Below are 25,816 nucleotides of genomic sequence, written 5' to 3'. Positions count from 1 at the left end.
CTAGAAACAAAAATGTGTGTGTGTGTGTGTGTGTGTGTGGTGTGGTGTGTGTATATTTTTCTTTAACAGACACTACTACTGAAAACTCAACATATCTTTTATCATATAGGACATAGTGAATAATTTTTTAAAAGTCCCACTTCAATAACTTTTCTTTTCAATAAACACTTCTCGATTCTTAAAAAAATGACTTGACACAAACGACACCAATATTTTATCTATATATGCATTTCATTCATAAAATTTTCATGCATAAAAATCATTCATCTAAAATTCAGTGGTGTCCCTTTCAGCACAGAAAGGTTGATCTGTCAATCTTAAGTGTAATAATTTAAGAGCATATTTCAAACAGTTTTCCTTTCCAACATGCCCTTGAAATATTTAAAAAACCAACCAACATTTTCTAATGCAAACCATTACCATTTACTATTATAAATTATTCAGTCATACTGCAAAGAAAATAAAATTTTTTGAATTTTTTTAAAAAGAGCTATTTTAAAGACTGTTTCAGAACAGAGGTTGAAAACTATTTTAATAAATTAGGCTGAAATTAAAATATTCCCTGGACCCTAGGTTGTCGATTTAATACCCAGATTTTCTTCGTAAAATACAAAACCTCTTTAAAAATGTGACAGTTGTACATTATCATATATCTTCATATGTCCTTACTTGATACATGTCTTTTTTTTTCATTTCTAAAATGGCTAACCCAATACCTAAGATGCAAAAGACAAATGAAACAAAATTCAATTTTATTATTAATATATTTTTCAACTTGCTGATCTAAATAAGAAATAAATGAAAATTGGTTTGAGAACTTTCACACATACATGTAGATATACGTATGTATGAACATAAGCAGCTACACAAGATACGCACTTGCAATAAGTTTCAAGTAGCCAACTGAGATTTCATAATATTGTAACGATTTCTTACGTAGTACATATACGCACACTTAATCAACAGTCTCAACATATTCTTTAAACAAAGCATTTGAGAGATCATTCAAAAATATACTTGAAGTCTTAAATAACAGACTTAAAACAAAATGCTTTGAAACATTATATAGAAAATTAATTTAATAATCTAATTTATTCATAATTATTATTACAATTAATAGGTACTATGATACCCTCTAGTGGGGCAGGCTGGTCATACCTCTGGTAATAACTTTCAATCGCTTCCGAAGTATGATGTTTGGCATGTGTTCTTTTAATATGTTTCTGAAACAAAACACAAAAGATCTTTATGTTGTGTCACAGATCAGGTTCAAGAACAAGAACGGCATATTACTTGATTCCAACGTCTAGCACATGGGGCAAACTAAATAACAGTTCAGGGATTTTGGTAGTGGTAGGTCTTGTTTCCTTCTACTCTATGAGCTTATGCATTTTAATCTCCATTGCTTGGCTGAGATGTCTTAAGACTGCACCACAAGGTACAGTATATATGTAAAAGCCAACAGGGTCATAGTAATTGAATCTAAATAAGTTTGCTTAGGGTTGCAGAGGGCAGAGAAAAACTTGTTCCCTCTTTCAACCTTTGTATTAATTTTCCCTCAATTCAATTCCATCTAAGTCCTCTGTACTCTAGGTTTACAATCCAATTGCCATTTTTAACCAGGAAGAACATTGCTTAAAAACAACTTATTTGAAAACTACAAAAAGTAATCCCATAGAGACTTGCCACTTGACTGACACCTGTCATCTCATGATAAATGACTCCATTTTCTGCCTCTCTTGCCTTCTGCCACTCCAGCAATGGTCATTTATCATCATCTCTGTCAGCAATGGAAAGCGGCACTGACAGTGCAAGTCAGCAAACATTTAGCACATGGAACCACGCAACACAGGGAAATTATTATTGTCAGAATAATAATGGTTTAGCATAATTTATTACAGGTCCACCAAATAAGCAAAGGCTAGATGTTATTAGACAGATGGATGGGTAGGCTTGGCAGGCCTCCACTGAGACGCAGGCGGTGCTTGATGTGGAAAGGAGAACATCCTCCAACCCAATCAGAGAGCTGGCAGTTCAATTACAAAGAAATAAAGGGACATTCATCATTCAATTAGGCACCTGTCAACCCTCACAAAGGAGAAAACTTCTAACCTGGTACTCCTGGGAGAAGATGCTCAGCAGAGTGGCCTGCGATTGACTGGAACAAATAAAAGAAGGACAAAGTTAATTACTGGAGTGCACGGCAAAGAAACAAAAGAGAAAGGAGCTTCAAAGGTAGGCCTGCTGCCCTGTAATCTAACAGAACATGAAAACAAGTGTGGAAAAGTTGTTCCAGATGAACACCTCAAACAAAGGCTTGCTGCTGCTAGGTCAAGGAGAGAAAAAAAGGGAAAGGGGAAAATACGGATGGTCTCAAAGCAAACTATCATATGATTTGGATTTTTCTAAACTTTAGAACCATTGTAAATCATATCCGTAGTATGCAATGATGTTAAAAGGAACCAAAAGCAGGCAAGGTTTATTTCCATTAATAAATGAGAGAACTAAATCCCATAAACAGTAGAAATGAAAACATGCAGTTCACTCATTGGAAACATTCTGAAATTCAGGTTGTTAGCAGACAGGTATCCTCTTCTGCAGCTGTCTCAGATTCAGGGGGAAAACCTTCAGTCTTCACTAGAAGCAGCACAGGGACCACTGGAACATTCCCACTGATACTGGAGCGCTTCCACAGCAGGAAGCAGAGGTCCTTGGAGTACATCATTCCCGAAGACTGCCATAAGCCTTATTCATCTAAGACTCCATGTGATATCAAACACCTGGCAATGAAGCAACCTGGAGAACATTCTTCCCAAGTGGGAATATTCCTCTCACAATTGTTAACATTTAGAAATGGAACGGAACTTTTTTTTCCTCTAAAAAGCAATCAATACTCTACTGCTACTCTTTTTGATTGCTCTCTGTAGATATATCTACCTTATCATATCTTGAAAACAATTCATTATTTCTGATATATTTTCCTACTAAATGCTATCGGAACAAATTACAGCGTTAATAATTTGACTTTTATAGTACACCAAAGCACTGTGAATAATTAAGATTTTTTCTGTTCATGAGTGAAACCTCTTAGGCTCACCAAAGGTAATTTGGGGAGTGTGGAATAAAAACCACGGTGCCATATTTCTTTACTCACTGTCTCAGTGTTGTCATCTTCTGTAGTCCAGCATAGATTTGGCTTCTAACCCCTTTCCGCTCTTACCAGATTACAAAAGAGTAGGTTAAAAAAAAACACCATAAACATTTATTAGGAAAACTGCTAATTACTAAAGGACTGTTTCAATAATTCAAAAGTACTGAGAAATTACTGAATACAATTATAAATTCATTATAGTCCATCTTTTTCAATTTCCAAACACCTTGGGAAGAGTCAGTTTTATATATAAAGCCTTCCTATTATGCCTGGCTTGCCTGAGCTTCACATGCAAAATCACATACTCCAGCAGGCTTGCTGACAACCGTCTTCTGAAAACAATCGCAGAATTAAGCCCAAATCTTTATAAACTACTTAATAAGTCAATATGTTAGACATTTATGTGCAATAAATGGACCTCTTCTCATTGTACAGCAAAATATATTTATGTTAACCATTTAACAGTAGACAAAATGTCAGTCTCTATGTGTCAAAAAATATGATGGAAATAAATGTGCTTGTAATGCACAAGTTGGGGACCAATGACTAATGATGAGGAAACTAAACTGTGAATAAAAGAAAAGTACAATTGTGGATGCTCAGATGGTAAGCCGAAAGGACAGTTGGAGAAGTAAGTCCAGGAACAAACAGTTCAGAGTGAGAACTTGGTCAGGAGTTAAGGGTACCGAGTCAACAGGATGAGATAATGTCTTTAGCTAGGAAAATGTCTTTAAACTGCTTAGAATTCAATTCAGCTAAAATTGTGGACAGAACCTACGGAGCAACCCATTTTCTCAGACCAAGTGGGTGAGAGAGAAGACTCTAGCTTACCCTGGGAGTAAAAACTGGCTAGACCTAAAAAAGAGAAAATGACCCCATTTTCTCTTTTTAACATTACTTACATGTTAAGTAAGTCACTTATAGAAACAATAGAAAGACAGACCCTGGTCCAAAATGCTTTGGGTTTGATTGACAAGACAAAACTGTAGAGAACCACCTCTGCCGGGTAGTCTGCCAGCCAACTATCTGTTCCTGCATGTGCTAAGCTTATAGAAGAGTGTTCTGAACAAGCCTCACACCACCATAAAGAGCAGGAGAGTGGTTTTAGTGCAACCAAGACATTGACTCTAGTGTGTATTATTTGTTACTTTCTTCCAATGTGTTAATTCTGAGAAGGGATACCAAAGGGAAAGACTGGCCAGTGGAGAACGGAACAATCATGATTTCAAGGATATAGCTCTGAAGAACTGACTGCCTCTGCCCTTCCCCCAGGGGAACTTCCCTCGGGGTTTGTTTTGATTGGCTGAGAGCCACAGAAGTTATGGTATAAATTCAACATTCACTAGGTTCACAAGGAATATGGTTTCTAATTAAAAAGGAAGGGAGAAAAAGATTCTGCATAACTAAAAGGTGTATCCTGAACACCAAAGTCAATCAGTCAGTAGTAGTATTCACTGAGTATCTACAATGTCCCAGTCGTGGGCATGAGGAAACATGTTATCAAAATAAAAAATGAAATGAGGTAGACAGGCATTGACTTAGAGGAAACTTTCAACAAAGACACAGAAAAAAGTAAAAATTAGAACGTTGTCAAGTACTCACAGATTTTTTTAGGATCTAGTGAAGTAAATCAATCCTCACATACTTCAAGACCGCACTGGCTTTGGAGCAAACACGTGTCACTGAGCGTATAAATTTACATATTCAAAAATACAGTCACTTAATTTGCACAAATGCCCAAGATGGACTATTAAAACCTCTTCAAAAATCAGTTTCGTGTTTTTTCCCATGCTACCCTCCCAGATTCAGCTCCTCACCCTGCAGCTGTCTGAGAAAAGAAGAGCATGCCAGTGAACCTCCAGAATGGCAATGTAAAACCCTGCCTGAGTCATGTGACAAATGGCTATATGCAGCAGCAGCAGTCATGTTGTAGCATGGGTATACAAGGATGAGGACAAAGACAACACACTGAGGACCGCAGTACAGAAGATGGAAAGAGCCCAGGTCTTTAAGGACACTGTTGAACTGCCCAAGAGACCACGAATTGAACTAACCAGCCGCCATACTTCTTTTGAGTAATAATACATATCTTTCTTTCTTTGTTTTTTTTGACTCTCAAAAACAAAGAAATAAAATTATCCAGGTTTCTATGTGTCCTGGTAAGGAGGAGACGTGATGGAGGGAGGGCTCTGAGACAGGATGCTCCATCACAATGGAACGTGTACAGGATGCAATACTTGAAAAGGGTTGTCTATTTTTACACTTTCTAATTCTCTTCTTAGCTGGCAGCTACTATATTTGGCTTCCCTAAAATTGTTCCTCTGTCACTGTGTCACTAAATGGATGTGCCTAGAAATTAGAAATTGGTGTGTATATGATTTTTCCAGTCAGATTTTAAACATTTATGGGGTACTATTTACCCTCATTTTATATTGCATTCAAGACTCCTGAAATGCCAGGTACATAAACGGGTAACAAACCAGTTCTCCACACAATATTTAACACAAGGTGTCCCCAAAGCCGTCCAGTTAAGATATTCAGTAACCTGAAGGATATCAGAGAAAATGAACATCAGAGGATTGGATGGGTGCAGTATCGCAGAGCTCAGCACAGACTTAGTTGCAATGCAACTTTCATACAAGGAGGAAGTCCTCATGTTCCCAGGTGGAGACTTAAAACAAGTAGAATGTTAAGGAAGAAGATAACACATTTTATGTTCTTCCTCTTCTCAAGTACCCAACCTCTGAAAAAAACCATAAAGAGGTAAATACTGTTATTTAATTTTCAAGCTCCTTTTGGAATCCAAGAAGCTTAAATGTCTACACTCTACAGGGATCGAAATTCTCTGAGCAAAATGAATATTATTTCTGGGACTCAGGAAGCAGTAAACTAATTAAAGAGAGACAAAGCAGGATACTCCTACAAAGCATTAGGCTGGGAGACCTCACATTTACAAGGTCCAATCTCTCTAAATCTGTGAAAGAACACAAGGGAACACCAGCTCTATGTGGGTAATGACGCACAGTACTGCTCAAGGAAGGTGTTCTATGAAATTGATGTGTCTACGCTCCCTCCCCCCGGTCCCCTCCCACACCTAAACACAAACTTGAAACGTAGAGCTTTTTTTCCCCTCTAAAATCAAAATGGAATTCAATAAGACAACAAGATTTGGACAACTTTACCACTAACTTTACTTTTTTTTCAGGAACATACAACACGAAATGAAAATAATCTGGACAGAGATTACTGATACTCTGGGAAATTACTGGGGGGGGGATGTTTAAACTAAATTCAAGAAATAGAGAAAAATTTATCTATGGTACTTCCCCTCCATTTATTCTCTTCTCAATTTACAACTTCATATTGAGGATGCAGACTAGATTTTATGCCTAATCATATCAAATATTCCTATAAATGACTACAGAGATGGCAGCATTAAGCTTAGTAGTAATCAACTATCAAAAAAATTCCTATAGTTCTGTTATATATATGAAAAAAGTGGTTACTACCCCAGTAACTAATTTTGCTGGTAAACTGAAGTCACATCCAAAACAGCTCTCCAAGAGCTAAGGTTTACATGAACATCTACTTGTGCTACTCACTACACTGAGCACTTCATTTTACCCTTACAACAACCCTCTGAGGTAGGTACTTATTTTAAAGGTGGGGAAATGAAGGAAGAGAAGTTAATAAAATACACAATTAAAGAGCTAGGTGAGCAGTAGAGCTGGGAATCAAAATCCAAATTCAGAGTGAATCCTAAGAGCTCTCATCACAAGGAGAAAATTTTTTTCCTTTCTTTTCCTTCTATTGTATCTATATGAGAAGATGGATGTTAGCCGAACTCATCTATTGTGGTAACCATTTCACAATATACGTAAATCAAACCATCACGCTGTATGTCTTATGCAGTGATGTATGTCAATTATTTCTCAATAAAACTGGAAAAATAAATAAAAATCCAGATCTAATTCCAAAACCCAAACTCTTAATCCCAATGCTAATCTGCCTTTCTAACAGTTCCCAAAAAAATCGGTTCTGAATGTCATGTGTTAATATCCTGTTTGAGTATTTATTAATGTTACATTACACTCCAAACAACTCTGAAAGGTGGGCATTGTTGCTTTTTTGATAGAAAATTGAAACCACAGGAGATCAAGTGTTTTGACCAAATTCCACAGCCTTAGCTAATATTCCCTTTTTAAAAAAATCAAATTGCAGTTTCCTTCAATCAGCTACATAAAAATGCTGTCCTTTTTTGTGTTGACATATAAAGGAACTATTGACTGTAGGAAACAAAAATTAAAAAATTGGTGGATAATTTTCATTATTCTCCCTGCAGCTAAGGTATATTTTGTTAATAACCACACCACATTGAAGTGTCTCTATGTGATCGCATATGTGTCTTTTGCTCAAATACTATTTATTGCATTTAAAGCAGCTTTAAATCCTTCCCTGAACAACACATAAATAACCCAATCAATCTTTCCATAGAGGATAACATCCTTTATAGGTGTTAATGTTATTAAATCATATTTAATGAAGAGTTTCCTAGTTATAAAATAGTACATATTCTGCGTAAAATCCAGAGATGTCCATTGTTAGCATTCTGGTGTATATCCTTCCTGTGCTTTTACTCTGTGTCGTGTGTGTGTGTGTGCGCGCGTATGTGTGTCTATATATACACATAAACATTTTAAAAACTGAGTTTTAAAGATACTTTTTTGTAACATGCCTTCATTATGTAAGATATTAACATTTATCCATGCCATTATCTATTACTCTTTTTAAGTTATTTTTATTGTGAATAAGACACATTTTAAAAAAACATGAAACAAATACACAGCCCAACAAATTAATATGTAAAAAACAAAACCTTGAAATTACTTAGGTCAACAAATAGAACACTGCCAGCTCCCCAGAAGGCAACCAAGTTAATCACCACCCTTCCTTCTCTTGCATGAACCTGATCTTTATGTTAATTGCTTTTTTGCTTTCCTTTATAGTTTTACCACCCATATATGTTTCCCTAAGTTTGACAGGTTAGCTTTGTCTGTTTGTAAACTTTGCATTAACGGAAGGACAGTGTGTGTTCTTTTGTACCTGGTTTCTTTCACTCAACAATATGTTTGTGAATATCATCCATGTTAATTTAAGTGCAGCTAATTTTCATTGCTATATGGTATAATCTATTTTATAAATATATGCCACAGTTATCTATTCTATTGTTGATGGACATCTGAACTGTTTCCAGTATTTTCTAATGGGAATAATGCTGCTGTGAATATTTCTGCATATTTCTCTTGGTGCACGTGCGCACACATTTCTGACGGGTATAAATGTAGGACTGGAATTCTGGGTCATCTGACATGTAAATCTCTAGCTTCAGTAGATATTGTCAAACAATTTTTCAAAGTGTTTATAAAAATTTTAAACTCCCACCAACACTAAAGGAGAGTTCCCATTGCTGTATATCCTTGTCACTTTCTCCTACTCCATGGCTTGCCTTTTCATTTTCTTTGTGGTGCCTTTTGAATTGCAGAAGCTTTTAATTTTGATGAAGTCCAATGTATGAATTCTTTAATTTTATTATCGATACTTTTTGTGTGTCTTGTGTGTCTTTTCTGGTAAATCTTTGCATACCCACAGTCATGAAGATATTTTCATATATTTTCTTTTAGAAGCTTAATAGTGTTAGCTTCTACATTTAGGCCCTATGATCTTGAATTAATTCTGTGCATTGAGATAGCAGTTGTGGTTTGTTTTTCTTATTTTCATACAGATATCCAATTGACCACACACCATTTGCCCATTGAATTATCTTGTTGCCTTTGAGGAAACCAAATATCCCAGGGTCTATTTTCGTACTTTCTAATCTGTTCCACTAATTTATATGTTTTTCTTTACCCCGATACCACACTGTTTTGATTACTGTAGCTAAACCACGCACATTCAAATGTAAGTTCTGATAGATTTAGGTTTAAATCTATCATCTTACTAAAGGCTGTCTTACCCAATATACATTCCTTTTTTCTCCTTTCTTATCTTCTTTTTAGTTGATTTAATACTTATTCTTAATTATTTTTCCTCTGGCAACTTGGAAGTTACACACTCTCACTATTCTTTTAAAGATTATCCTATATAACCACGTATCTCCTCAATTTATCAAAATTTATTATTAATTGGTGATTAATTGTTGCCTGGAAAATACAAAAACTTTACAACACTATCTACAGTTCTCCCCTCCTGACACATATGATATTATTGACATTGTTTTAATTCTGCATAAATCTTAAAATTCACAAGACATTGTTTTACATAGTCTCTGTTCATTCAGATATACCCACACATATGCCATTTCACTGCTCCTCCTTCCTTCCTTTTCCACTCTTCCAACTGGAATAACTTTCTTGTACTAATCCAATCAGTGCAGACGTGTTGGTGATGTCAAATTTCAGTTCTTTTCAATCATAATGTGTCTTATTTCTCTACCTCATTTAAGATTTTTTTTTTTATCTTTAGTTTTTAGGAGTTTTAACTCTGGTATTTAGTAAACTTCTACTTTGTTGGATTCCTTAAATATGTGGCTGGATACCTTTTATCATTTTGGGAATATTCTCAAGCATTATTTCTTCAAACATTGCTTTAGCACTCTCTCTCCTCCTGAGACTTCGAATAAGTGTATGTTAGACCTCCCTACTCTATCCTCTATTTCTTACTCTCTTTTTATATGTCCCAATTTTTTGTTATTCTTTGTTATTCCATGTTACAGTGTGGGTATTTTCTTCAGATCTCTCTTCCAGTTCACTAATTCTCTCTTCAGCAATGTCTAATTTGCTGTTAAATCCATCCACTGAGTTAAATCCATCTAATTTCAGTTATTGTATTTTTCACTTGTAGATTTTCTATTTAATTCTTCTTCAAGTAAGTTCTCTGCAGAATGTTTCAATCTTCTTTCTGAACTCCTTGAATAAAGTACAATTATAAAAAAATTCTGTTTAGTAGTTCCAAGAACTGGAGTCCCCTTGAGTCTATTTCTACAGTTTCCACTGTCTCATTCACGTTGTCATGTCTCCTTATGTGACTGGGTATCTCTCACTATGTGACATACTACCTAAAAAACTGCTTTATAAATAATTTGAAGACTAAAATGATGTTATCTTTCTTCAGAGAGGATTCTGTTCAACTCTGCGAGCACTAGGGGTCCAGGATCACCTTAGTCCAATTTCTGGTATTAATTTTGGGGGCCAATGAGGTAAATTTGAAGCTGAAATATAGTCATGTAGAGCTGTTTTACCTTCAGTTCACATTTACTCCTAGGGTATAGACCTTTAGGGTCCCACCTCAAAGCTTAGGATATCTACAAGATTTCTCACCTTTATTACTGTGAATGAGATCTATTTTTCTATTCCATTTTCTAACTGAATATTACTGATTTACCTTTGGTGGGCCTTCATCTCTAAACCTTGTCCTCTAGCCCTACAAAGCAGTCAAAAGTTCTGCTCAGGACTTGACAAGACTCCATCTGATGAAAGGGTAATTATTAGAATTCAATGATTAAAAAGTTAGTCCCCCCAAAAACCCTTATTTTCAGAAATTAAAAAATGCATTGCTAAATAACCCATAGATTAAAGAGGAAATCACAATGGAAATAACAAAAATACTTAAAATTGAGCAAAGACAGAGGTATGTATCAACAGTTGTGGGAAATTTATTGCATTAATTGGATATGAGGGAAAAAAAGAAAGACATTGATTTTATTCTAGGAGATTCTAGCAAACTGGAGATCCCAGCAAACAAAATAAAAAAGTTAAAGAAATAAGAGAATCAAGAAGAAAAGAAACAAATAAAACCCTCCTTATTTGCAGATGAGAAGGCTTTCTACTTAGAAAAACAAGAGAGTCTACAAACAAACTTTTTAAAAACTAATAAGAGATCTCAGAAAGGTAACTGGATATAAGATTAATATAAAAAGTAAATAGAATTCTAATAAATCAGTAATATTCAATTAGAAAATGGAATAGAAAAATAGATCTCATTCATAATAATAAAAACTATAAAGCACTTAGAAATATATTTTGCAAAAATATGTAAAAACCTTTGAATAAAGTTATAAAACATTACTGAAAAGCATATAAGAGTTCCCGACCAAATGAAGAGATGAGATATTTTTACAAAGAAAGTATCATGGGTGGATAGAGAGTATTAATAAAATTGTCAATTCTCTACACATTAATCTATAATTTTAATAAATATCCAACCAAATTTACAACAGAGTTTTCTGGTAGAACATGATAAATTTATATTAAAATCCACAAAGAAGAATACATGGTCAGGAATGGTTAATAAATTTTGAAAAGCAAAAACAAAGTAGGGAACTTACTCTACCAGATATCAACTTGGATAAGTTTCAAAAATATAGTATTTATCAAAAAAAAAGCATGTTATAGAATTGTCTCTACATTTGATACCATTTATATAAAGCATAAGGACAGCAAAATATAATTACATTTTTTGTTCCTGGACATATATGGATGTAATAAAAGAAAAACATAAGGCAACTGAACTCAAGACAACCACCTCAGGTGAAGGAGAAGAGGAAAGAAATCGAAGTGTTGTACATTCAAATTTTTAAAAAAATAAAAATCTGAAGGGGAAAGGGATTGTAGAATGGTGTCAGGATATTTCATTTCTGTAAAAATAAAAAGCTTTAGGGCCAGCCCCAGTGGCCTAGTGGTTAAGTGCTGCACGCTCTGCTTCAGTGACCCGGGTTGGGTTCCCAGGTGTGGACCTACACCACTCATCTGTCAGTGGCCATGCTGTGGTGGCAGCTCACAGACAAAAAGAGGGAGATTGGCAGCCGATGTTAGCCAGAGCAAATATTCCACAGCAAAAAAAAGAAAAAAGTAAAAAGCTTTACAGAAGCAAATATAAACAGAGATGGATTCAAAGAGTTCATTATTATTCTCTATTCTTTTGTATATGTGTGCTATATTTAATAATAAAATTAAACAAGTAGGACAAGAGAAAAAATGGGAAACTGAAGAGGAGTTGGATAAATTGATCTTTAAGATTCTTTTCTGGTCTAAGTTCTTCCCTATTCTAAATGTTCTGATTTAATTAGAGTCTTAAGTACCTATACTTCTTTCCTTTCTAATTAAATTTAGGTATTAACTTTTTAGAATGAGCCATAACATAAATCAAATAAAGAATAAGAAGCCTGGGTGACAGACACCTAATTTTGCTTGCAAGACCAGACGTCTGGTCATTTTTCTCCAAAGTAATCCCAATAACTTCAACGATATAACGATATAAAATAATAGATACATTTGTAAGAAACGTTTATCAATTCTTTCTTCCTATAATGATTTCTTCCTTTGTTTAATAAATCAGATTAAACTACATTATAAGAAATACTTAAGTTTGTAGTAATTTTATTCTGATTGCCAAAAAGAGACAGAGAACAAGAGAAAGTTAACAGATAATGATAGTCTGATAACAATAGCCTGTATGTGAAGATATTTATAATCTTTCCCTCGTTGGTGAAAATTCAACTTTCCTCCAACTCTGCATAGAATACGAGCTAGTATATCTTCCATCATTTCTGCTCCCCTGGCTATTCCTCATTTACTTCCAAGTATGCTTCTGTCTTCCTAAGCCACAACCTGCCTACCCTTCAAACTATTGTCCATCACTGTTTCTCTTCACTACTAAATGTCTTTGTCTAGAAGGCCTGTGCTTCCATAAATCCTACTCAGCCTCCACCTCACTGGCAATCTCACTTCTGCCTCCCCTCCCCCTTAAATGAAACAAAGGTCACAGAGACTTCCTCACTACCAAACCCCAAAGACATATATTTTTTCTTAGCTGACATTTTTGCAACATTTTGCACCTTTGGCTATGCTCCTTTTCCTAAAAATCTTTCTTCCTATGAATTCCACGACACCATTTTCTAATAACTCTCCTCCTACCCTGCTAACCACCTATCCTTCTCTCTCAGTGGCTGCTTATCCTCTTCCTTGGGGTTTCCCAGGGACGTCTCATCAACCCTCTTCTGCTTTCACCCTATGTGCTCACATGGGTGACAGCACACACTGTTCTGTTCCCAATGACTACTTTCATAATTCCCAAATACATATTTCCAGCCTCCACCTCTACTCAGGATACCAGCCTCAATTTTATAGCTACTCATGGGACATTTCACCTATTTGGCCATAAGTATCTTAAAATCAAATTTACCACCATCCTCCTTTCCCAGAAACGCGTTTCATATCCAACCTCCCTTAAATCAGTGATTTCCATAAACACATTTGCCTGAGCTAGTAATCTCTGGGTCATCCTTAATTCTTTCCGTTCCCTCATACTTGAAATACCTAACTAGTCACCAAGTCTCATTAATTCTGCCATCAAAAGTTTTTCACATCTGTCCCTCCTCCTCTATACTACTAAATAGCTTCCTGAGTCACGTTCCTCACTTCCTGTCTCTATACCCGTTAATCCAACCTTCAATTTACCAACAATGCTTCTAAAATACACATCTGATTATGTTACCCTCTTAGCTTGGAAATACCACAAGGTGTCTACCACCTCGAGAATGAAATTCAAACTCATTAGCAAAGCACTTGAGGCCTTTCTCAACCTAGCTTTAGACCCCTTCTTTCTAGTTTCCTACAATTCTTTCCCATCTTCAATCCCCCAAGCAGTTCATACTTTAATCTCACCACATCACTATAAATTACCAGAGTAATTTCTTTCCAGAGTCTAGAACGTTCTTCATTCTTCACTCTACTTGGAGAACTTCTACTCTTTAGAGTAATAATTGGACTCAGAATACTCCTATATAACATGCTATCACTATGAAATCAAGTTATTTTAGTGAAAGGAATATTTCAAGAGATGAGATATCATAGGATTTTTAGAAATGACCTTCTAAAATGTGACCGTCTCATTTTAGAAATGACAAAAGGTCACAGAAATGAAATGATTTGCCCAAGGCTACCCAAAGCATTACTTTACACTAGGTGCAGGTAAATCAAAAAATAGTAAGTTGTGCTACAAGCGGGACTTACTGGAATAATACTTTGTTATGTCATCTTAACAGATGGGAATATCACATATTTTTAATGTAGTTTTACTATTTCAGTAGTCATAATGTGTTTATGACCAATGTGTATAAATTAAACCATAAATACAAATAAAAAAGGAAAATATACTAGAACATAAGTTATATCACCAATAGTCCCCAAACCCACAGGTTCCCACTTCTTACCACAAAAAGATGCAATGAATGGGAGATCAAAATTATGAACTTTTTTCCTCTATGACAGTTCTTTTTTCCTACTATAAATGCAAAATTTTAAATGCGACCTCACAATACGGAAAGTGATCATTTTTCCAGGTAATGTATTTCCCCTGATTTAGGATCATTTTTCAGTCCTTCCAAATACTAGTTTTCTCTTAAAATTTCTGGTAGACATCTTTATGTATGTCACAATTATTTTTTAAACAATAGGGAGTGTCAAAATTTGTTTCATCAAGGGAGCACAGATAGGAACTGTCTTCTCTATTCTTGAGGTGTTTAAAATCTAATTGGAAAAATCACTTAATATTTCTAAGTCTCAGTTTCAACACCTGTACATAGTTTCATGACTTTAGAATCCATTTTCATCTTGAAAGTTCTATGATTTTTATCAGTTCTATAACTGCAAGATTTAGATATTAAATTTCTCTCTGCTTATAGTCTAAAACTTTTACGTATAGTTTATCAGAAAACTGTGCCTCGGTCCTAACAGTAATGACTTGTAATCATGTTGACACTGGATATTTCTGTGTGGGCCTAATGTAGCAGGTCTAGTCCAGGTCAATAGCTAGAGTGATTAAATTGTTTATTAAGACTTCTAGGCATTTAAAGTAACCAGACTACAGAACGAGAACACGGAGGAAAATAATTAACTCCTTTCATTCACCATTGATTATAAGGTACCACCTCTCCCAATCGATGTTAAATAATCACCTCATAGGTCTAACATCACAACTATTTCGCTGCTGAAATCCCAGTCTCCCCCAAATTATCTTATTTTTTTGATACAAGACTGAACACAGATATTAAATGAACAAGCCACTAGGTCCTTATCTAAAAAGTTGATTTAAAAATATATATATATACATATAATATTCAACCTCACAATTCCTCAAGTATTAGAAGAGTTTCTTTAGCAGAAGGTCTCTGCCTTGAACTAGGTAATCCCAGGAAGAGTGACAAGTTGGTCATGAGGACCTATAAGGGCCCTCCATCTCTTTGCAGTGACTTCAAATTGAATGATTTGTTTGGCTCTCAAGACTTTTATCATAGGGGTCCATATTAAGGAAAATAGAGGTAATCCTTATTCTTAAAATGAGTTTAGTTTCAAAAGGGTTCAAAATACAAAATGAGATGTCAGAGAACAAGAGCATCAATTTTTATTAAAGTGACAAAATCACTTCTCTAACAAACAATCCTCAGCATAATTTAGTAGGCAATCTATGATATTATTACCATGAATGGGAGGAGATAACTGTTACCACTAACCAAAAATCATTATCTTTCTACTCCATTGTATCAGTTTTGGTTTTTCTTCTGCAAAAGCCTTAGACCTAAAATAGCATCGAATAACATTGTTAGTTTTTCGTCAGTAATATCCAGCGCTTTTAAAAATATTACTGATTCTGATCCACTTTAGACAGTTTTCTTAAAACAGCTGTTTATCAAAACCAAATGAATTAATTTCACTTTCTCAAGTCTTTATCTTAAAAAAAAATTTACTAAACATCCTCCTATAGTCAAACACTGGTTTCCTATGGCTGTGTAACAAATTACAATGTGATGGTATTTGGAGAAGAGATCTTTGGGAGATAATAAGGATCATGAGGGTAGGGCCCTCATGATGGGATTAGTGGCTTTATAAGAAGAGGTAGAGAGAGAGATCACTCTTTCTGAATGCAGGCACCAAGGAAAGGCCATGCGAGAACATAGAGAGAAGGCGGCCATCTACAAGCCAGGAAGAGAGTCCTCACCAGGATTTGACCCTGCTAGCACCCTGATCTCGAACTTCCAACCTCCAGAACTGTGAGAAAATAAACATCAGTTTAAATAACCATCCAGTCCATGGTATTTTGCTATGGCAGCCCAAAATGAATTACACACTGAGCGTCCTTTCACAATAAGCCATACTTTGAAAGCTAATGCTTAATCACTCCTCCAATATTCCCAGCTAGCTAGCTAATTCTTTAAGTTTTAGGGCTGGGTCAGGCTCTGTCTTGAGTTCTTTCCTAACTCTGAGTCTCTTTCTTGGGATATAGATTCTAAAAACATCCACAGAAAACTAAATTTGTGCCTGTATCAGCTTACTTATTACATACACTGAGTTTTATGGAGCAATCTGATTTTACTCCATGGCGTCCAATTTTTTTTCTTTGGATTTCAAATATTTTCTAGTTTTGTTTATACAGAAAATGCCTTGAATGGACCTCTTTTCTCACGGAATTCCTCCGTTTCTGCCATCCTGCTAGAATACCAAGTTATTCTGCTAACTCTGTATCATCATAAGTAAATGAGTGAACATCTAGAGACTAATTTAATTCTGTGACCATAATGCTACTAATTTATGTCTAATAAACACAATTACTTTTGCAAGCTTCTCACAGAGTCAAACAGTTTCGAATATTGTTTAAGACCATTTAAACATTTCCTTATTCTTTTCTTGTACAAAAATACATATTCTGCCCTCCTAACCTTTCTTAATAGGTCATAGAGACCTTATATAAAAACGAGTAAAAATGATTGGCCAGATTCACTTTATAATTGTTATAATTTATAAAGATTGAACTACCATCTTTACTGCTTTCTTCTCAAATAAATTTTCAGTTATATTAACATAATGGTATTAATAATCTCATACTCTTTCCCTGTCTTTTATCCCCTACTCCCAACCCCCAATTAACTACTTTTCATTTAAAAATTTAACAAGGAAATGCAGGAATTGGCATAAAAGTAACTTCCTGAATACTTAGTGATTTTCCATAGCCTCAGTAGTGTTCTTATGAGGTCAAGCAGACTATTTGAAGCTTCAGATGCCATATTTTCCCTACTACATTAGTTTGAAAAAACTAGATTTTCAATCTTCTCTAAAAACATCATCACCATCATGATATGGACTATAATCATTCTACAACCACCCTACTTTAATAATAAATGCTGGGAATATTAAAGCAACAAATGGAATGCCTTAAGCTCTTCTCTTATTAAACACAAAATTTTAACTCTTACCACAAGCCGTTTACTCTTAATTCACAATCAAATCCTTTTGGCAGTTAATCTCAGCACTTAATGCCATTCACTCCAATAAAACCAATCTTAAATGGTTGTAAATGCCTTCCAACTTCTCTAGGTGTCTTAAGAGAAACCAGAGGATGAGCAGAGCGAGAACTCAGTCACTAAGACTATGCACAACGCAATTACGCTTTGTTATATACCAACTTTTGCTAGAACATCCTACTTGTAACTTTTTCCCATTTCTGTTAAACTCAGTCTAACAAAGAGTTGGCACTCAACCAATACCTACTGTCACAGTGATCATGGTGATGATGATGACAAAGATAGCTTCTTAGGTACCAGGCACTGTTTTATTTAATTATCATCACCATAATAATAAAAGTAGTAGTAATAGTTAAGAAACTGAGGGGAGGAGTGAAGTATCTTATCCAAATTAACACAGCCAGCACGTGAACACATGCATGCAGTTTGGCCGCAGATCCTACGATCTTAATACTGCATCCAAATGATAAAACAAAATTACTTTCAAGAACCAGTACTCCAATATCACAAGATTCTTAGTTGTAAACAACTTAATCTACTCAATCTAACTTCAACAAAAAAGGGAGTTACTAAAGACTTTTAGACAGCTCATGGAATCTCCTGAAGGACCAGAAAGTCAGGCTCAGAAGCCTTGTAACCAAGAACAATGCCCAAACCACACCATAGGAGTGGTCCCATCAAGACCACAGCCACCTCCATGATCCTGTCCAGAGTGCTGAGAGCTCCAGCACTGGGGCCTCCAATAACCGGTCACCCCACTGCAACACTTGCCAAAAGAATGGATCCTGCACACAAAGGCGTCTACCTTTTCACCATTAAAGTCCAACTCGGCAGATCCGAATTCATCACCCAGTAAAGTTAATGTGCAACTACTGGCTGTAAATGAATACATTTTTAGCTATAATTTGAAGTGAAAATATACATATAAAGTTATATTTACACAATGTTTATAATTGTAAGAGATGTGTAAGAGTTGGGGGTTACAGGCGATTTCTTTATTCTTTTTTCCTTTTTTATTTTTTTTTTCTGGGTTTTTTTTTTTTTTTCCCCAAAGCCCCAGCAGATAGTTGTAGGTCATAGCTGCACATCCTTCCAGTTGCTGCACGTGGGACGCGGCCTCAGCACGGCCGGAGAAGCGGTGCGCGCCCAGGATCGAACCCCGGCCGCCAGCAGCGGAGCGCGCGCACTTAACCGCTAAGCCACGGGGCCGGCCCTTTTTTCTGGTTTTAATGTTATTTGTATAAGAAATAAAAATTCAGAGGGACAAATATACCTTTTCCTTGACATGTATACAGTACCCTAAAAATGTGACTGAAATTACTTGCAAGAACCAGTACTCCAATATCACAAGATTCTTAGTTGTAAACAACTTAATCTACTCAATCTAACTTCAACAAAAAAGGGAGTTACTAAAGACTTTTAGACAGCTCATGGAATCTCCTGAAGGACCAGAAAGTCAGGCTCAGAGGCCTTGTAACCAAGAACAATGCCCAAACCACACCATAGGAGTGGTCCCATCAAGACCACAGCCACCTCCATGATCCTGTCCAGAGTGCTGAGAGCTCCAGCACTGGGGCCTCCAAAAGCACCACCCAACCAAAAAACACAACAGCAGATGCCCCTTATTCTACAGAACTGCAGCTTACATTGTATTAGATTCTCTCCAAATTTGGATGTGCCCAGTGCAGCTCCAAAGAACTGTGTGTGTCTCAATGTTTAGAGAAGCGTGATTTTGATATAAGAAGCTTAAATTCTCTTATCAGCATCAAACTAACCTCCTGAGGCTTGCATTCCTTCCTCTGATCCCCAGATCAGAGGAAGCCAGAAAGGCTGCCTTCCCTGATACAAACGCTGAGGTAACTCAGGACAGGACCCACCTGGGCAAGCGCTCGCTGTGCCGGCTAGAAGCACCAGGCTCTGCCTGGTTCCTCCTGGAGCTACCTGACCTCATCCTGGGGTCTGCCCACGACTTCCAGACCAACTCCAATCGCAGGGAGAAAGAATGTGAGCGGCTTTGGCCAACCCCTCCAGCGCCTGAGGTTAAGTCCCATTTGCTGTTACACTGGCTCCTCTTTTTTCTTCAGACTCAGCCCACAGGCCGCTGAGGTAAAATGTGCTTCCCGGCTTTTCTGTGTAATGGAGAGCTTGTCTTGACAAACCTATCTAATACTACAGTTACTCGAGAATTTGCTCTTGCCAGGGACTCAAGCCCCATCCCCAAGGCCAGCCTGACTGCTGGGCCCCGCTGCTCATGACAGAGGTCCCCACAGCTGCTCTGCTGCTGTGTACACTGCCTCTCTACTCCTCGCTGGCCCACCCACAGAACGCCTGCTTAGGCGTCCTCCCAACTTGTTCTACGCCAGTTAAAGGGGAGAGACGGAAATCTACAGACACGTCCAGTCGTCCCCACCCCTCCCACAAGCCCGCTCCCTTCCACTGAGGAAAACTGGATCATGCCCAGCTTTGCCCTACCTGTGACAGTAAAAATGCTGCAAAATCTATTTTGAATATAAACTCCTCCGGTCCTAAGATACAGACATCAGGGAACATATATGAAACCTATTTTTAAGCCTAAGCACACTGAAAAGGATCGATCACATGCAGGTGACGCTCTGATGAAAGACACAAACACCTTTCAAAAGTTCTTCTCTTCAAGTTTCCCACACATAAAATTCTAACCACTTATGGGCAGTCATCATTTCAATGAATTGTGTCAAATGAAAAGGGAAAAAGAAAGATATACTCACCAGGAGGCTAATTTATGGTCTCACTAAATCCAGCAGACTGAAGGATTTCATTTAGTCTATCATGAATTCTTAGACCAAAGCAATTCTATTAAAAGCCCTTGGAAAAAAAAACCTGAACTTGTTAGGTCAGTCAACAAAAGCTTTCCCTAAATATTATAATTATATCAGATAACACCTTTCCCACATTTTTGAAAAGCTAACACCAAGGAGTTTGTCCTTCTAAACAGCGGGACAACAAAATTAATTGTTAAAAAATGAATTTTTTTTCAGAAATTAAAATAAAATAGGGATAATACCTTATAATTTGATATACATCATGTTCTTAAAACAATACTGGGTATCAGTTAGACAAGACTGACATTACCATATGCAGATTTTTGTATGCAGATTAGAAAATGTAGGCCTTAAAAAATTACTAAAACATACACAGAAGTATCTAGTTCCTAACGGAGAGAACCTCTCAAAACTCAATCTTGTGCTCTAAGTCCTTGAGACCCAGCTCCTCCCAGCTCATCTGTCCACCATGCCTCAGATGCAGCTCTCACCCTCGTGGCTAGGAGAGTGGCATCTGCATTCCAGGCAATGAGACGAAGTTAAGAGTCTATATCATGCTGCTTGCGTTTTCCTGTGCACATATTCATTTTCCTTTTCTGATGGTTTCTCTTTATTTTCTCTCACTGGTCCAACATTAGACTCAATTGAAGCACTGTAAAGGCAAATGTTCTGCAGAATTGCTCTTAGAATAAAAATATGGAGGATACCTGGGAATTTCTAAAAAGACTACATTAAAACTGAACTGGGGGCTAGCCTGGTGGCGTAATAGTTAAGTTCGCACACTCCACTTTGGCGGCCCGGGGTTCACGGCTTCGGATCCCGGGCACAGACCTACACACCGCTCATCAAGCCATGCTGTGGCAGCACCCCACATGAAAAGCAGAGGAAGATTGGCACGGATGTTAGCTCAGTGACAATCTTCCTCAAGCAAAAAGAGGAAGATTGGCAAGAGATGTTAGCTCAGGGCCGCTCTTCCTCACAAACAAAACAAAACTGAACTGTACCAAACTCTGACAATTACAATGTCCCAGGAAGAAAACCAGAGGAAAAATATGTGGCTTCAAACCAAAAAGCAAACAAACAAAAAAACCCAGCTGAGAAAGCCTGTGTTCTTAAAAAATCTTTATTTTAAGCATTCAAAAACATACTTAGGAGGATCTTTCATCTGCTGTTGGGGGGACTAGCACTGCTATTTCAAGGATTGTCAATAGAAGTGCTTTGGTATAAGAGTTCATGAAACCCTTCAGACTTCTGGATTTAGTGAGCTCATAAATACATCTCATGTTGAATTTTAATTTAAAGTATTCTTCTTTTCTCTGCTTTTTCATTAGATTCTAAGTTCTTAAAGGCAGGAGTTCATTTTATCTTTATATCTTTTTAACTTTATATCGCCAACATTTAGCACAGAGCCATGCACACAGGAACCTTTCAAATGACAACTTAAATGAAGAGTAACCCTCCTCCCCCCATTCCTTAACATGTGCACCCCCCAATACCCAACACACATATCCATTCTAAGGGGAAAACGCAAAAACATTGCAACTTACAGACACACAGAATATTCATTAAGACAACATATGAACACATGACAGAGACAGCATTGCTAAAAGAGAAGACTTTTTATTTCCAGAAACTTTAGTGCCTCATAATAACTGATTTTAAGCTTTACAAGAAGAATAAGAGAATATATACTACTAATCAATTTTTAAGGCCTAGAAATTTTGTCCATACCAAATACAGGAGAAACATCTAGAGGATTTGCTGTCACTTTGAGAAAAGGACTACAATATCACAAAGTTCCTAAGAACCAACTATTTTTTTTTTTTAAAAGACATCAATAAATAGTGAGATGGGTGACCTCAGGGAAACAATGTTCATGGGGAGACTATGAACAAGGATGCCTGAAAAGAGCACTGTAACCTGTTCTTGTATACTCTAATCAGTTGCCCCACCTAACGCCACTCTCTATCTTTACAACATCCAGGTAGATAATGCAAATGAGTCGTTGCAGGAAATCTATGAAAGCCACGTCTGAGCCTTGACTCAAATAGACCAAATCCAGAACCAGGAAAGTAGAGACACTGGGTATTATAAATAGCTAACCTTACTGAAAAGCTACAGGACTCGCCAGCAATCAGCAAGGCACACACTTTGAAACAGCTCTGAATATGGTGAGAAACTTGGTCTGATCCACCCACAGTCAGACCTTATACCTTAGGATTTCAATCTGATAATAACCAGCATCTCCACCTCTCCATCAGATGGGGTGAGGTTCACCTGCAAGGGACAGAAAATTCAGAATAATTATGAATTAAACAGGGCAGAAATTTATCTTTTCCAGCATAGCAATTCTGCACAGGAAGTCCTTGGGATCCAGCTCCTTCCAGTTCAACCCTCCACCATCTCTAGGGTTCAGCCGTCATCCCCACAGTTAAGATAGTGGCATCTGCATTTCAGACAGAAAGATGGAGAAAGGACCCTGGAGAAGACAGACAAGGGGTGCCTTTTAAAGAAGCCTTCACATGAAACTTGCACTTCTTTGCAATAGCCAGAACTCAGTCCCACGGCCAGGCAAGCTGTGAGGGAGCCTCTGTTCTGGGAAGTCGTATCCCTGGTCAAAATCGAGGACTCTTATCACCATGGAAGAAGGGGAGAACAGATATTGGGGGAAAACTACAGTTTCTGCCCTGAGCACAGCACTCTACAATTGAACTCAACAATCATAAACGATGTTACTATAATAATCAACAATGCAACATGGCTAAAAGTTAACTCCCTACGTCAAAGCTGTCTTGATTCCCCTAACTCTTTAATAAATCCAAGCCACTTTAAACTGTTGGTATAAACTATTCCTTTGAGAGGGCTTTCCAATCATTATTATAATGAATTTCATTTCTCAAACACCATTAGTGAGCAATAGAATTTAAGGTTGGAGACAGCACCACTTAAATAACTTGCTATTCATTGATAAAAGGCAATGGCCTCTCTGACGTTTTCAGTTCAAGACACAATCCCCTTAGTATAATATTTACTATCTTTAGAAATGAGGTATTGGATTCTCAGAACACAAATCTTTTTTTCCTCTTCTAAGATGATAATAATACTGAGAAAATTAAAAAGTGACTGCTTTTATGAGACATGGACATTCCATTTCAAAAGAGAAGTAGGTATACCTGGATTCGTTCAACTGAACCATGATGATTTTGTGTAAATCTTCTCAGTCTCTCTTCATTTCATTAAATCCAGTAATTTTGTACATTAAATAACTGCACGTTTAGAAGCCACTCCTATTAGGCGGTCAGTTCATTTATTGAGTAACTCAACAAATATGTATCAAGCACCGGTTTGTTGACCGATTCCATGTGCTGGGGAGTAGACTCTCAAAAAGTATGTTACATAAGACTCAGCCTCCCCAAGAGTTTTCTATTTAAAAGGTATTGCTGTTGCTAGGCACAAAACATAGTTACTCTCAGAAATGAAGAACTCCCTACTATTTCAGTATAGTGAATACATATCGTGTTCAGTGAGTACAGATTCTCCAACCATATCTATATAAATTTCCAAGAAGTGATGAGACAAAAATAAAAAAAAATCTTATAGTAAGTTCTTTCAAATGACTTGATAAAAAGTATCTTGGTACAAAATGGTATGCAGATAATTTGGGTAACATAATTCTAAGAGAATGAGTCAGAAGCATCATCACTCTTGTAACCTTGACCCTGAATTTGGTCTAAGACTTCTATACATTTTTAGTGACATGTGAGAACAGATGATGCTGTAACACACGAAAATGGCAATATTTAAAATTCATAGTAGCACAAAACCATTACTTTTCCCCCCCGGATCCCTTGAACTTTAATAATGTCTGACCTGGTTGGCCAATAAGTTCTAAAAGCAGACAGAGGAAAATTGCCAATATTAGATACTGCTGGAATGATTTTTCATTTAGAAATATTTTATAAGTTCTCTTAAAAACAGGTCACCAATTCTGTAGACACTTAATTTCCTTGAGGGGATAGCCATTGAAGAGAGCAAGTATTTTAGTATATGCAAAATAGAATCCAGCTAAAAACTAGACTTAACATGTTTTTATTATCCTTACACATAAAGTAAAAATAAATACACACCCGCTCCCCCACCGCCACAGTTATATATGCACCAATCCAGATCAGAGAAAATATGGCAAAAGGAGACCTGAAAGAAAGTTATTCATTTATTTCCCAGGATAAATGGCACAAAAGCCAGCATCTCATTAACTGTCCAAAGATGATATACCATGCGGCTGAGACTGGATAAAGACATTGGATAATCACACATTTATAATTTTCACATTACACAAACGAAAAGATTTATAGAGGCACCATTTAAGAGTCTACCTTGCCTTAAGTCACTTAAAAGAAGCAAAGTGATAAGAGGAGCAAGCAATTAGCTGCTTCTCCATAATACCACAATTCCACATGGCTTTCTGCATGTCCCCTTGTTTTAGTCAAATATCATTTCCACATGCAATTATCGCTGTGCTTTGATGCAGTTGTCATCTGTTTTGTTTTTAATGCAAATACCTGCTTACTGATTGAAAATTTCCCATATTATGGTTTGTGAACTGTTGCCTAGATGTTGCTTATAAACGACCTTAGCAATATATTCACTCTTTAAGACCCCTGAGATAATATTCAGCCAGAGCAGCTCTAGGGTGCATGCCCTGCTCTGAAAAGTCAGCCAGCCAGTGTGTGGTCAGAGAGTGAGCTGGACAAGGGAGAAGCTCTCATTTAATTTCTCTCCCAGAGACTGTCAAAAGTTTCCTTTCACAGCTTTACAAAAACATCAGCCTCCAGATTGGCAGGGCATTAGCTTGGCACTACATCTCTCTTAAAAGCTTTTACACAGCCCTCATTTATCTTCACAACATCCCTGTGTGAAAAGCGGGCGCTCTTGCTATCCACATGGACAGACCGGAGTTCCAAGAGAGTTAAGTGACTTGCCCAGGGCCATGCTGTCAAGACGCCTGCAGAACTAGCTTTGGGAGACAGACTTCCTGTTGGGTCTTAGATCTGCAGGCCTGGATCTTGTGGCCTAGGAAAAGTGATGGACTCTTCCCAATTCTCACCTAAAGGAATACACTTCATAAACCATACTTGATTAATCACATTTCAAAAGCAATGGAACTCAGTTCAAGTTTTTTCATTTAAAGTTGATAGGGCCTTGATTTCTTTACAATTATACAGTTATTTTTTAAATCATACTTTTAGTGATTTGCACAATTTTTTATTTTTAGCATTTACTAACACAGCTTATATCAGATTGTCACTTAACCTAGATATGGTCAAGATACATTTATGTGCATAATTTTAAAAGCCAAAGGAAAATACTAAAACATGTCTGACCTTTTAAGTTATATTCAAGAAATTGCTTGCCAAATAATTTTTTTTAATTTAACATATTATCTAAAGAAAAACAACTTTCACTAAAACAATATGTTTTATCAAACAAAGAGAATTTCATGAAAGAGCA

The 25,816-nt window shown here is 36.6% G+C and overlaps 1 protein-coding gene across 3 annotated transcripts in view; it reads right to left on the bottom strand.

Annotated features, from left to right (window-relative positions):
- Positions 1 to 25,816, bottom strand: part of CDIN1 (CDAN1 interacting nuclease 1) — a 280,885-nt gene that overhangs the window by 226,750 nt on the left and 28,319 nt on the right. For all 3 annotated transcript variants that reach the window (XM_087424792.1, XM_087424798.1, XM_014780552.2), the window contains exons 2-3: positions 2,113 to 2,158; positions 1,159 to 1,223 (exon numbers count right to left, since the gene is read on the bottom strand). In XM_087424792.1, coding sequence (XP_087280918.1) covers positions 1,159 to 1,223; positions 2,113 to 2,158 — 111 coding nt within the window. The remainder of the gene's footprint in view (positions 1 to 1,158; positions 1,224 to 2,112; positions 2,159 to 25,816) is intronic.

The sequence above is a fragment of the Ceratotherium simum genome, chromosome 3 (assembly GCF_057802395.1).
Source record: "Ceratotherium simum simum isolate JZ-2026a chromosome 3, ASM5780239v1, whole genome shotgun sequence".
NCBI classification, from domain to species: domain Eukaryota; kingdom Metazoa; phylum Chordata; class Mammalia; order Perissodactyla; family Rhinocerotidae; genus Ceratotherium; species Ceratotherium simum.
Note: the sequence above shows the minus strand (reverse complement) of the source record. Positions and strands in the feature narration are given on the sequence as shown.